Source organism: Jaculus jaculus, chromosome 8, assembly GCF_020740685.1.
Source record: "Jaculus jaculus isolate mJacJac1 chromosome 8, mJacJac1.mat.Y.cur, whole genome shotgun sequence".
Classification (NCBI taxonomy): Eukaryota; Metazoa; Chordata; class Mammalia; order Rodentia; family Dipodidae; genus Jaculus; species Jaculus jaculus.
The window spans coordinates 103,425,306-103,440,487 of record NC_059109.1 but is presented as its reverse complement, the minus strand read 5'-3'; the positions used below and the strand labels follow the sequence as shown (position 1 = coordinate 103,440,487).

General features: G+C 38.4%; 1 protein-coding gene across 3 annotated transcripts in view; it reads right to left on the bottom strand.

Moving 5' to 3' along the window:
* The window catches only part of Xrn2 (5'-3' exoribonuclease 2), a 78,395-nt gene that overhangs the window by 6,999 nt on the left and 56,214 nt on the right, over positions 1–15,182 (bottom strand). For all 3 annotated transcript variants that reach the window (XM_004668740.2, XM_045156923.1, XM_045156925.1), the window contains 4 exons: positions 13,272–13,340; positions 13,063–13,194; positions 10,420–10,547; positions 3,263–3,326 (listed from right to left, as the gene is read on the bottom strand). In XM_004668740.2, coding sequence (XP_004668797.1) covers positions 3,263–3,326; positions 10,420–10,547; positions 13,063–13,194; positions 13,272–13,340 — 393 coding nt within the window. The remainder of the gene's footprint in view (positions 1–3,262; positions 3,327–10,419; positions 10,548–13,062; positions 13,195–13,271; positions 13,341–15,182) is intronic.

Genomic DNA, 15,182 nt, shown 5'->3' with positions numbered 1-15,182 from the left:
TGTTATAGGATTCTCAACACCATTCAAAATTGTGCAGTGGATATGTTCTGAACTAAAAATCATGAAAACCTGGCTCCACTATTTGCTCCCTAGAACTTCCTGGCAAAGTCAAATGGTTTTTCCTCTATGTCACACAAGGTTTAAATGGTTGGACTGACAAGTGCTTTGGAAATTAATGATATACTATTATCTACTTGTTTTGTTTTTTTTTTCATTAAATTTATTTATTTGAGAGCGACAGACACAGAAAGAAAGACAGATAGAGGGGGAGAGAGAGAATGGGCGCGCCAGGGCTTCCAGCCTCTGCAAACGAACTCCAGATGCGTGCGCCCCCTTGTGCATCTGGCTAACGTGGGACCTGGGGAACCGAGCCTCGAACTGGGGTCCTTAGGCTTCACAGGCAAGCGCTTAACCGCTAAGCCATCTCTCCAGCCCTATTATCTACTTGTTAATGGGTGGATTTTAGGACAGCAGAATTCCAAGTTTCCTTTATGAATAAAACAGTATTATTTCGCCAGCACTTGTTAAGAGGAATTTGAGTTGCAGGCCAGCCTGGGCCACATTAACAACACACAGCCTCCAAAAAGTGGGGATTATTATTTGTTGAATAACTATGTTTTGAAGATCAAGACAGAGTTCTATTAATGCTTATCTTCAATCTTTGCTTTCAGGCATGACTGTAAGTAACTAAAACGAAACCAAATTTGTCACTCACCTGCTCGGTTCACAGAATACTGGTAACACCAGTATGTGGTGAAGGTAGAATAAGAATAAAACTTGGTGAACACCATGTCAGGAAAGGGACAAAGAATGTAATCACAGAAAATTCATCAGGTGTACAGAGGTAAGAAAGCCTCTGGGACTGAAGGAAGTACCTCAGAAGTACACAGAGATCCCCTAGTCCCTAGAATGTGCCTTGGCTCTCTGTTATGCTATTTATTATTATGTTATTTATTAGAGTAAATATTCTGGTGAATAATTTTCCCTAGCTAAACATTTCTTGGTGAAGAACAGCAAAGAAGAGTGACCATAGGTAAGCTACAGAAATAAGTGTTTCAGTTTTCTCTGTTAAAATGTAGAAATAGGGCTGGAGCAATGCTCGGTGGATAAAGCACTTGCCTGCCAAATGTAATGACCAAGATTAAATTCCCCAGTACCCATGTAAAGCCAGATGCACAAGGTGGCACATGCATCCAGAGTTCATTTGCAGTGGCTAGAGGCCCTGGTGTCCCCACTTTCTCTGCTTGCAAGTAAATAAAAATATTCTTTCAAAAAATGTAAAAGTGTGGGCTGGAGAGATGGCTTAGCGGTTAAGCGCTTGCCTGTGAAGCCTAAGGACCCCGGTTCAAGGCTCGGTTCCCCAGGTCCCACGTTAGCCAGATGCACAAGGGGATGCATGCGTCTGGAGTTCGTTTGCAGTGGCTGGAGGCCCTGGTGTGCCCTTCTCTCTCTCTCCCTTTATCTTTCTCTCAAATAAATAAATAAAAAATAAACAAAACATATTAAAAAAAATGTAAAAGTGGGCTGGAGAGATGGCTTAGCAGTTAAGCGCTTGCCTGTGAAGCCTAAGGACCTGATTCAAGGCTCGATTCCCCAGGACCCACGTTAGCCAGATGCACAAGGGGGCGCACATGTCTGGAGTTCGTCTGCAGTAGCTGGAGGCTCTGGCGTGCCCATTCTCTCTTCCTCTCTACCTGCCTCTTTCTCTGTCACTTTCAAATAAATAAATAAACAAAAAAATGTAAAAGTACCAGTATCTACTTTAAAAGGTTGGTTTCCTGAAAAAATATAGAGTCCAATTTATGAAGGATTGTGACATACTGCTGACCCTTCATAAGCAGAACATAAATGTGAGACAGTATTAATATAGGAAAGAACTGAATAAAAGGAAAATGAAATTAAGTGTATAATCTAGAAATCTTTACTCCTTAATTTGTTTTGAAATGTTCCTAAGCTGGCGATGCTGGTACATACCTGTACTCTCAATACTTGCATTGAGGAGACTGAAGCAGGAGGACGGCTAGTTCAAGGACAGCTGGGATACACAGTGAGACCCTATCTCTACCTTGTTGATAATAAAATTGTACTGCTATGTGCTTTGGGCACTTACACTGAATAAAGAACACAAATACACATTACTAGTTACATCAAAGTTAAAATGTGGCTTGTATATGGAGGTGACACTATTAGTAGCTGAATAGCATAATTCTTTTCATCATCTCAAAGAAAGCAACAGAAGGAAATACTGGACTGTAGAAATAGTTGCTGAGTGTTCTTATAAGCAGAGCACCATCTTAAACACCATTTGTAAACATACTTGATTCATTTCTGATATGAACAGATCAGAGATGGCTGAAAAGGCTGAGTGAAACAAATCAGAACAGGAGAGGTCAAAAAAGAAGGCTTCCTGTGATGCAACTCCATTTGGTTTTGAATTTATTGATGCTGTCGAAGCCAGCAGAAAATGACATGTCTTAAAGCTGCACTTAAAAAAATTATTCTACAGATGTTAATATCATTATTCATAATGTGCCTAGCTGCCTTGTGGAAAAGTCCATCTGACAGGAGAACACAACTTATGAATGGAAGAGCACATGTCAAACATCCCTTGTTATTAAACCATGTCACATTCTTTCTAGTCCATGGTACTTATTAGACTGCAGATCCCATAATCCTCTTCTGAGTCCCTTCTGCATTTAATTCAGTTCAGTCTTAAGTAGTTAAAGAAACTGTTTTCAGTGGCAACTAATAACTACTGACCTACAGTGACACTGGCCTACAATAGGCCTGTCAGCCCTGAAAAAGTTGTACCAAAGAAGCTGATTAGGACTTCAAGAGGTCTGTAGCAAGAATCAATAGCTGGTCTGTGCTAATGCTTCGCTGCCAGCACAGACATGATAAAAGTGGAACACCATTAGTTATGCCTCATTAAGCTGCACAACCCTGCTAAAAAGAAATTTGTTTAGCCTGACTAAAATCTAATACAGTTTTAAGCTTTCTGTGTTGCATTTTTCAGGGTACTGCAAAAGTGTCAATAAGATAAAGGCCAAGAATGAAGGAAAGTGTGTAAACATGAGTATTTTAATTCAAAGTGTTAAACATGTATTTTTCTAAAAAAAAAAAAAAGGTGCAAGAAAAATTGTTTTTGGTAGGAAAAGTATATTTCAAACCATAGAAGCTTTGGTTCCTTCCTAAGCAGACAACAAAACCCAAATGTTGATATAGGCAAAACATTGAAAAGCCATGTTTGCTTTGTTATTACCTGTCAAATCTTTGCTGATGGAAAAGAGGAGGAGGGCCTCGCCAGGAATCTTGGGGCCTCATATCTGGAAAATAAACACAGACTGGTTCACAGAGGACTTCTAAGAGGAATCGCTTCTAACCTACCCACACATTTTATATTTAAAAGTTCCTAAAAAGAGATCTGGGATAGACATAATGTAAACCAAATACACTAATATCATGGTTAATCACAAATACAAAAATAACCAACAGGATGAATACATTATTATTTTTCCTCTGGCAACAAAATAGTTTAAGTAACTGTTGCAGTCAGGTTTGCATTGCTGGCAGAAAACACCCAACCAAGAGCAGTTTGTGGTGGTGGTGGGGGGGGGGGGGAAAGGGGTTTATTTTGGCTTATAGACTCGAGGGGATGCTCCACAATGGCAGGGGAAAATAATGGCATGAGCAGAAGGTAGACATCACCTCCTGGCCAACATCAGATGGACCACAGCAACAGGAGAGTGTGCCAAACACTGGCAACAGGAAGCTGGCTATAACAGGCATACCCCCCCCCCCAATACATTGCTTCCATTAATTCCCAAATTCCTACCAGCTGGGGACCTAGCATTTATACCACCTATGGTTATGTGGCATACCTAAATCAAACCACCACAGTAATCTTGGCCACTTAACTCATTTTGCATAGTACTTGTGGATATACAAGCACATACATATAAATTAACATTTGCACTTTATAAATGCAATACAAAAAAGAGAGTATCTAAGTGTTTTTCACAAGTACAAATGGAATTTCCTCATGAAAGTGCCAATGCTCTGCAGTCAAGCAAAGAACATACAGCCTCTCCAACAGAAACCAGGAAGAGATACTAAAGAAGGGATCACCCATTTTTTCATCATTTTCTGACAAACTTGTCCCCTTAGCACAAAGCTGAACTGACAGTAATATCTATTTAGATGAAGCATTAAACGGCTGTTACTCTTCTAGAAAAATTGACCATCACATAGAAGGAAAGGCCCACCACACCTGGCCAGTCAAGACATTTGTACTCAGTAGCTCAGAGAGTTGGTATCACCCAAGGGCCACTCCTACCTTCATTCAGCCTTGCATTCATTTCTTTACCTTAAGCAGGGCCTGTCATGACCTAATTAAAATAGCTGATTCCAGAAGTTGTGTAACGAGTTCACTGTGTGAGGACAGTAACCTCCTCCAGTCTCCCGAGACAAAGCACAACATGGCTTACTATAATATATTCAGGCTCACATTTCAATGGAAACACAAACCATAAACATGCTTTTCAAATTACTTTCTTGTACGAAAAGAAAAAAATGAAATCTTATCTCTGGTAAAGAACCAAAACAGTGAAATTTGGGTTTTACTAAAAAGAGAAAGTGAAGTGGAACTGTGCTTTTAAAACTTCCACAAAGGAGGACTGGAGAGATGGTTCAGCAGTTTTTAAAGGTGCTTGCCTGCCAAGTTTGATGGTCAGGGTAAAGTTATATGTGCACAAAGAGGCGAACACATCTGGAGTTACTGTGCAGTGGGAGGCGGCCCTGGTATATCCATTGTCATTCTCTGTTTCTCTTTCTCTCTTTCTCTCTCTCTCTCTCTCACTCTCCCCCTCCCTCCCTCCTTCCCTCTCTCTCTCATAAACAGACAAACAAAATATCCACAAAGGAGAAACATGCTAAGCAAAGTACTGGCAGATGAGCACTGTAGTGTGACACAACTGGCCCACTCTGCTCTAGGTTTCTTTGCCAGCCATTACCTTCCACGCCGAATCTCATTCTGAGTTGAAAGCAAGGTAGGATTCTCTAGTCAATATGAATTATGGCCCCTTTTTTCAATCACTTAAAAACCCAAATACCAGCAGTCAACCCGAGTAACAACACTGTTGCTGGTCTCCCAGTGGTCATGTAACATGTAGTATGACTTAAAACTTGAGTAGGAATTCCAGAATCTAATTAAGTATACAGCCCACAGAAAATGAGAGAAGAAAGTTGTCTATTCTGGACCCAGAATAAACAAACATACCATAAACTAACAAAAGAATGGTAATTCGATCTAACAAAAAGCAATTATTTCATTTGTGTGGCTTTCTTAGATGGAAAATTAGTATATTTACTAAAGATATCAGGTAATTTTCAATGAACTACCACTTATGAAAAAGCAATTTACTGAAAGTAAAATAAACATTTGTGCCACATTTTATGATTACTTTGTTAAACCTAAAGCCTCATCTATTAAGACGTTGTAAAAAAAAAACTAGTTAAATGTTCCAAGAATTTTGTTTTTATACCTAGAAAACTAGCAAATGGGACAAAGTAAAAAGAAACAGTGAGCTTAATTCAGACCTCTGTATTTCACCCCTGGAAATATGTACCTTTTATTACTAATATTTCATTCTGTAATTCTTTTTTCTGTTTTCTTTGTTTTTCAAGGCAAGGTCTTGCTCTAGCCCAGGTTGACCTGGAATTCACTTCCTAGTCTCAGGGTGGCCTTGAACTCACAGTGATCCTCCTACCTCTGTCTCCCAAGTGCTGGGATTAAAGGTATGCGCCACCATGACTGGCTCATTCTGTAATTCTAGTTCCATAGTGTCTCCTTATAAACATACAATGCATACTTATCAAAGACAGTAAAAAGACACATGGATATGAAAAGAAACCTCCTAAAGCACTTGATCCTAATTTTTGCAGAAAATGAAGGCATAGGCCGGGTATGGTGGTGAGGCCTTTAATCCCAGCACTTAGGAGGCAGAGGTAGGAAAACTGCAGTGAGTTGGAGACCACCCTGAGACTACATAGTGAATTCCAGGTCAACCTGGCCTAGAGCAAGACCCTGCCTTGAAAAACAAAAAACAAAAGAAAGGAAGGAAGAAAGAAGGACAGAAGGAAAATGAAGGCACAACAAAAACAGTAAAAATGTAAGGCATAGCCATCTTCAACAGGAATGCACATACATTAAATTCACACTACATGTTAATTAAAGGGAACAATATTTTCCAATAGAACTGGAATGCCAAGTTCATTAAACATAAGAGGTGGGTCCAGTGCTAAATGATGGACAATTTTTCCACAGTAAACTTAACATGTAATTTGCTCAAACCTAAGCAAAAAATTCCTGTCACATAATATTAAAATGTCCCTTGTTTTTAATAAAAAAAAGCAAAGAAATGCTTCAAGGTTACTACCTTTATACAAATTTCTTTTTATGGCTCTGGGTAATGTATATAGCCCTTAAATATTCATAAAGCAGAAATATAGCCTGGCAGATAAGTAATGAAGTAGACAGCAAAACAAACTTATCATCATTCATTTGTATGGCTTTAATAAGATCTATCTGAAAAGGAAAAAAATGTGAGATAATGAATTGCACTTTAGAAGGTACAAGCAAGAGAAAAAAAATAAATTTATCCCCCCTCTGGTCTTTTAAACTTTCCTTTTCTAGAGCTCAAATGCCACATAAAACCAGGCTTTGCCAACAGTTTCTCAAGTGACAATTTACCTAATCAACATGATAATCATAGAAAAGACTCCATCCATGTTTACTGATTGCTCTAATCAAAAATCACTTTTCAAATGTAGGTAATTGACAAGTTTACTGACCAAAATGAAGAAAAGTCACACACCAGGCTCTCTGAGCTACAGAAACCAAATGCTTTATTCACAGAGTACTCAACACTGCACTTGACTCCAAGTTATCAGTACCCAGGCAATTACTCATCAGCCGCAAACTGACATAGTAAAGACAAATCAGACTAACAATAAGAAACACCACCATCAGACACCTGACAGAGTATAATTTTGCATTATATTAGAGAAAGTACAGTTATGACACTAACACTTAAATGACTGATTAAATGGCTAAGATTTTAATTTCACTATAAAACAATCTGTTTCCTGTCCAAATTGGCTGTTATGTGTTGTGGGCCTGAGTCCCCAGAAGTTAAGAATCACTGTTGTCAGACAACATGTACCAAAGAGGGACATTCAAGATGATTTTTTAAATGATTAATTATGAACTTTAGTGCATATGCAAATCATATGTTTATTTATTTGGGGGGGAGCGAGAGAAGGGAGAAGAGGTGGGGGGTGGGGAGAGAATGGGTGTGTCAGAGCCTCTTGCTTGCCACTGCAAACAAAACACAGATGCATGCCCCATCTTGTGCATCTTGCTTTTGTGGGTACTGGGGAACTGAACCTGGGTTCTTAGGCTTCGCAGGCAAATGCCTTAACCGCTATGGCATCTCTCTAGCTCTTGGTTGATTTTTTATTTGAAGTAAGGTCTTACTCTGTATCCCAAGCTGGCCTTGAGCTGGAAGAATCCTCCTGCCTCAGCTTTCTAAGTGCTGCGATTACCGGTGTGAGTCATTATGCCCAATGCAAATGATAGTTGGCAGTCAGCACACAGATTTTCTTTCTTCATAGTTATGCATTTATTCTGTTGCATATTTGAATACAAGCATATCCAAGCCCATCTCACAATGGTGATATAATTCACAAATTTAAAATAAATCAATTATTTGAGTACAAAAAAAGTTTCTAAAAAAGTATTTAAACTGGGCCTAGTGACACACTCCCTTAATCATAGCACTTGGGAGGCAGAGATAGGAGAAGAGCTGTGAGACTACTTAGTGAATTCCAGGTCAGCCTGGGCTAGAACAAAAGCCTACCTTGAACAACATAACAAAAAAAAATATATACATACATACATACATACATACACCTATCAGGCAATATTTGGTTTGGATAGACCGCACTATTAGTAGACCTTGTTGCTGGGCCTTAGGAACATGAGGCTTTAGTTTAGATATGGTTTGTATCTATCCTCCAAAGTATCATATATTGACACTTAATCTCTACTGTGAGAAAGTAAGAGGATGGAGGCCAGTCACAATGGCAGTGCCTGCAGTCCTAGGTACTTGAGGTGCTGAGCCAGGATCTCTTTAGCCAAAAGTACAAGGATAATGAGAAAAATACAGCAAGACCTTGTCTCAAAAAGAAAAAGAGAGTGAGGAGAGGAGGGGAAAAGGCAATAAGAGTAGAAACTTTATCAACTATATTTTTTTGGAGGGTATTTTGGGAGGTGATTGGAATTAGGTAAGATCATTAGTAGGGAGACCTCATGACTGATCCTGGGGCTTTATGGAAAAGGAGAGAGGATGCTCACTGTCCCGATATGTGATGCTGCCCTGCACTGCAAGAAGGCCCATCACCAGATAAGGCCCCTTGACCATGCACTTCCACAACTGTGAGCAAGTTACCATACCACAGGTATTTGGTTACAGTAATGCAAAGTGAACTAATACAAAAAGGAAGAAAACTACTCAATGGTGAGGTCATCCTTTCAATGTTGCTACTCAAACCTCTTTTTACAAATCTGTGAAATTTATAAATGCAATTCCCACAAAAACTCCTCATATCCATCATCTCGAGAAATATCACCTGAACTATGATTATATTGGCTCTAGCATATCTACACCTCAATTATTTTTCCTTTGTGATACCATTATGGACCAAAATAAATGGCAAAGAACATAAGAAAAAGGGAATGAATAAGCAACATGTCAATAAAAGCTGGCTTTGAAATTAAGCTGCATATGATCTCAGTACTTACTGGCAGTATCTCAGGGCACATACAGCTCTTTCAAAGTAATTAGAAGCCTCTGTTGCACATGGTAGGTCTTGATTATGAATATATAGAAATACTCAGAAATGTTAACTGCTACATCTTAGAAGTAAAGTAACTATTCTGCCAGTGCACCACAGGCTCACTTGTACACCTGTACTTCATGATAGAGAAGACAACTGCCGGGTGCCAAGTATTCCTGATAATGTCTCATATGCTATATTCAACTAAGCCATAAAATGCAACAAGGCTACCACCAAAGAGGGAGCATACACTAGAGGGCACTGACAGAACGAGACCCTCAGGACCCATTTCTTCTTGGGTACCGTATCCAGAAAATCCATGATTAAAGTTAAAATGTGGTTTGTAACATTAAAATAGAGGTAGGTCCATATACTTCCTAAAGTCATGAACTTCTACTTGGTATGTTCTTTCAACAATGTCTGGCTTTATGTTAGACAGCAATGAGCTACAATTTAGATCATAACATGTTTAAGCAGGGGATGGTGGGACACACCTGCAAACCCAGCATTCAAAAGACTGAGGGAGGACTGCTGAACTAAATAAGCAAAACCCTAATTAAAAAAAAAAAAAAGGTGATTTAAGAGTTCTGGAGGTCACTGCACTATAACATTCATTATTTATTCTATGTGGGAGTAGGGATAAAACTCAGAATTCTAGGACTACAACCAAACCACATACCCCCAGCCACCACCTCTCTCTTGAATTCAATTTTTAGAAAATATACAAACATTCAGAAACAGATCATAAGTGACATAGCTCAGACTTAAAAAATGCTAGCATCCTGCCAAACTGCTGCTTCTCTCCCATGCTGCCCTATCAGCAACAAACAATAGAAACGAATAAAGGCTTCCTGAACACAGTTTTGAGAACTCAGAACATGACATACTTTTATGATAAATGGACACAACTGTGGAGATTAAAATAATATTAAATAGAAACACAATTAAAGTTAGTGAGGGGAATACAATTAAAATTCACACATCCTATGAAATGTAGCATTCAACTATTTTCTCCTTTCTAACTGCAACTTTCTCATGTTACTTACTATCACAGTTATCAAACTGTCCACAAGACAAGTTACGAAGGGTTAAAAAAAGGCCAAGGACTTCACAGAAGAGGTATATTCTTTCCTAATGCATGTTAAGTAGAAATCATATACAACTTAGTTAAGAAAAGGATACTTTTATCATTTAGTATCTAAGTGATGAGCATTTCATATCTATGCATCTAACTTAACTACTCAAATTGCACAAGTGGAGAACCCTCAACTCCACATATATCCTTCTGTAGAAGCTAACTCAAAAATAGGGTTCAAGTAAAGATAAGAAAAAAATCCAGGACCTCTTACTCAATTAACTACAGATGTATTTGAAAGATTTTAAAGCTTTTCTAACTCAAAGTTCTTTAGGTCCACTAACCTCTACATTGATGCAAAAATCAACTTGGCAATGAGTACTGGAAAGCAAGTAGTGCTGTCATACTTCCATTAGAATATAAAATAACTAATTAAAGCCACTTACTTGACATAAGCTTTGGAATCTGGGCTTGTCCTCTCAATAATGGTCTGTACAGGTTTCCTTGATAAGCCCCAGGCGGTGGTGCAGCATTGCTATAAATGCCAGTCCCTGAGCCTCTTGGCATAACATGGCTGCATAAGAGATCCCATATGAGAAAAAAAAAAGTGTTGAGAAATATGACCTATGTATGGAGATATATCCACCACACTAAACTGTTAAACCTAATTAAGGTAAAAATGAACAAGGCATAGAATTAAAGCTTGAAACTACACAATGGTAATGATGATAGTAAATGTCCATTTGTCACACCAAGATTCTTTTTTTATATATATTATTTATTTATTTGAGAGAGAGAAATAAGTGGAGGGAGAGGGGGAGAGAGAGAATGGGCACACCAGGCCCTTTAACCACTGCAAACAAACTCCAGATACGTGTTCCCCCCCCTTGTGCATCTGGCTGATGTGGGTCTTGGAGAGTCGAACTGGGATCCTTTGGCTTTGCAGGCCTAGATGTCCCTCAACTGATGAGTGGATAATGAAGATATGGTACATTCATCCAATGGAGTTCTACTCAGTGGTAAAGAAAAATGAAGTTATGAAATTTGTAGGAAAATGAATGGATCTGGAAAGGATTATACTAAGTGAGGTAACCCAGGCCCAGAAAGCCAAATGTTGCATGTTCCCTCTCATATGTGGACTCTAGCTACAGATGATTGAACTTCTGTGTGAACAGGAAAAACACTCAGTAACAAAGGCCAGTAAGCTAAAAAAGAGGTATAAAGGGAAGAGAAAAGAAGGGAGAAGGGTACTTAATAGGATGGTATAGATTTTTTGTTTGTTTGTTTTGTTTTTCAAGGTAGGGTCTGGCTCTCACCCAGGCTGACCTGAAATTCACTATGTATTCTCAGGGTGGCCTCTAACTCAAGGCAATCCTATCTCTGCCTCCTGAGTGCTATGAAAAAAGGCGTGTGCCACCACAACTGGCTTCACTATTACAGATTTTAATGGGGTAGATATACTTAGTTGTGTAACTATGCTCCTTTGAAAATTATTGTCTCAGGATAAATCCTAAAAAAATAAGAATTTAGATCAAAACTCAGAACTCTATCATTTCAATGGTACTTCCAAAATAATTGTAATCATATAAAATATATTCTAAGACTATTCTAAAGTTGTGTTTCATATGAAGAATGCAGGGGCTGAAGAGATGGCTCAGTGGTTTAAGGCTTGATGACTCAGGATTAAATTCCCTAGTATCCACTTAAAGCCAGATGCACACAGGTGGCACATGCATCATCTGGAGTTCATATGCAGTGGCAAGAGGCCCTGGCACACCCACATTCCCCCTTTTCTTGCTCTGTTTGCAAATAAATAAAAGTATTTTTTAAAAAAGGAATGAAGACTTCAAAACAATACAGCCAACATTTATAATGTGGAAACTATTCTCAGTGCTTCATAGACATGAACTAATTCTTACAACTTCAGAAGGTAGGTTTAATTATTGCTTTTACTTTACACATAAAGAAACTGCTGAAGCATAGAGTGGTATAGTAACTTTTATAGATAGATGAAGAAAATAAGGAAAGGTAACTGAATCCTACTCTAAACCATGATGCTATATTATCTTACTTTCACCATGCAAATTACATGCTGGCTGTGACTTTCCACCCAAAATCACCTTTTAATCTTAAGGCTCCCATTAATTGAAAATACCAACATATGACCTATCATAAATAATTCTTGAATCAAGATACTTTCTCCATCTGCTGTTTTTGGTTCACTATGTAGCCCAGACTGCCTTTTGAGATTCTTTTAAGTGTATGGGCCAGCCCAGCCTGTTGCACTACCCATAAGAGCTATAACTGACTGGCTCCATGGTTCCAAGTCCCTTCTCTCTCTCTATACACACACACACATACACACACATACACTGTATGTGTGTGTATGTGTGTGTGTGTGTGTGTATATATATATGCTTCTACAGACAGGAAAAAGGCAATTTAATAACCATTAAAAGCAAAACATAAAAATTAGAAATTTAGTGGTAGTGTACACCTTTAATCCCAGCATTTGGGAGGCAGAGGTAGGAGGATAGCCATGACTTCAAGGCCACTCTGAGACTCCCAAGTGAATTATAGGTCAGCCTGGGCTAGAGTAAGACCATACATCGAAAAATAATTAAAAAAAAAAAAAGAAAATATAAATTATCAATAAGCATATTGTCTTAACTAACAGGAAAATGCCAATTCAAACAAAGGGATACCACCTTTCAAGTACTGGCTCAACAAAAATTTAAGAGCCTGGTGACTTTGTGTACTAATGTAGTAATAGCACTTTATTAAGATTCTGTCATATTTCAGTTTAAACTTTCTTGAGGGCAAAGAGTATGTTTTACTCAGTTCAAAAAACTGTCAGAAAGCTAGAGACACTTGTTAGAGAATATGACTTATTTCTCATGTAACAAAAAACAATACATAAAAAAGAGGAAGTGATTTTTCTAAAAATGAAGAAGAAAAATGGTGAAGTATCAAAAGCTTATATAGACACAAAAGTTTTATTCTATGGTCTGTGTCATAAATACTGACTTGCTTTGAGGGATAATTCAGACAAAACATAATATGCAAGAAATAAGGAACCCACAACTCACCCCAAAGTCCTAAAGGCTGCTTGGTCCAGGTGGACAGGTCGCCGGTCACGGTTAAAGCCAAGCTGGGGCTTCCATTGCCGTCCATTGCTGGATTTTTCCCAGTCACTGGGTTTCAGTACTGTTGCTGGCTTTCTGACCATTTGAAAACACACTGGTTAGTTATAAGGATGAACATCATCACACGAAATTCATCTAGGTAGTTTACTTACTTTGCTCCTGGGAGCATTACAGCTTTAAAAATATAATCTTCAGCAAACTGTGGGTCTTTGAAATTAATACTGAAAGAAAATGAAGTTTAATTATTAGATTATATTTATTTGGCTTCGGTTATCAAGGAAACTAAAGCACTTTTATGTATAAACAGAATAACTTTAATTCAAATGTATCTAAATATTATTTTGGTCTATGATTTTGTAAAAAAGCTAATGTTGAAAAATATAAGCCTAAGTGAGTATTAGAGTTATTTAAAAACAAAAACTACAGATCATTCCAAAACTGTAATCCTTAGATGATAGTTTACAGACATTAGTTCAGAATATGACACAGAACAAGTATACACACAAACTATGTATTTACTTTAACAGGTATCAGTGTTTTCTCTGTAGAATACAATTGTCTCCTTTTATCCTTTGTGGCTTTTTTTGTTGTTGTTGTTTTTCGAGGTAGGGTCTCACTCTGGTCAAGGCTGACCTGGAACTCACTCTGTAGCTCCAGGGTGGCCTTGAACTCAGTGATCCTCCCACCTCTGCTTCCTGAGTGCTGGGATTAAAGGCGTGCACCACCATGCCTGGCTCTTTGCGGCTTTTTAATATTTTTCCACAGTTAACAGTTATAGTCAACTAAAAACTTTTTAATTGGGCTGGAGAGATGGCTAAGTGGTTAAGGTGTTTGCCAAAAGGTGAAGCCAAAAGACCCAGGTTCAATTCTCCAGGACCCATGTAAGCCAGATGCACAAGGTGGCACATGCGTCTGGAGTTTGTTTATGGTGGCTGAAGGCTCTGGTGTGCCCATTCTCTCTCTCTTTCCCTCAAATAAGTAAAATAAAATAAAGTTTTAGTTAACACACACACACACACACACACACACACACACACACACACACACACAAAGCTTTTTACTCAAAAAGGTTTTACTTGGCTGGGAGAGATGTTCTCAGTGGCTAAAGGCATTCAGTTGCAAAGCCTGCCAACCATGATTTGATTCCCCAGTACCCATGTAAAGCCAGAAGTAAAGACGATGCATGCATCTAGAGTTCATATGCAATAGCTAGAGGGCCTGATGTGGCCATTCATATTTATTCTTATTCACATATTCTACCCCTTTCTCCCTCCCTCAAATAAACAAACAATAAATTGAAATATTTTTAAAACCTTCTTAAAAAATCTTTTTCTCAAATTGTTCTAGAAAATTGAATTAAAAAATAATTGTAACATGGCCGGGGATGGTGGCACACACCTTTAATCCCAGCACATGGGAAGCAGACGTAGGAGGATTACTGTGAGTTCAAGACCACCTTGAGACTATTTAGTGAATTCCTGGTCAGCCTGAGCGACAGTGAAACCCTACCTCAAAAAAACCTGTAATAATAAATAAATAAAATTGTAAGACATTCAGTGTATACCTCTAGCATTACCCAGATACCAAAGAACACAAAAATGGTACAGACCAATATCCCTAATGAACATATATTCAAATTTCAACAAAATAGTAAAACTAAATCCAACAGAACATTAAAAAAAGAATCATACACCAAGATCAAGTGGGCTTCATACCAGACACACAAGGATGGCTCACCATTCACACATCAATAAAAGTAGTACCACTATTATGATTTAAGTATGGAATGTCACACATACACTCATGATATGAATTCTTGGTACCTAGGTGGTACCACTATTTTGGGAGGTTATAGAAACTCTGGGAGGTGGAACCTGAGTAGAGGAAGTAGATAAACAAGGGTAAGATTCTTCAGTGTGTCTACTTGCTGCCATACTGCTTCCTGGTCAGCCATGAAGTAAAACACTTCTCTTCTGCTATACACTTCTGGCACCATGATGCTCTGGCCCAAGTGCATGGGGTCAAATAATCATCAAACTGAACAATCTAAAACCATGAGCCCA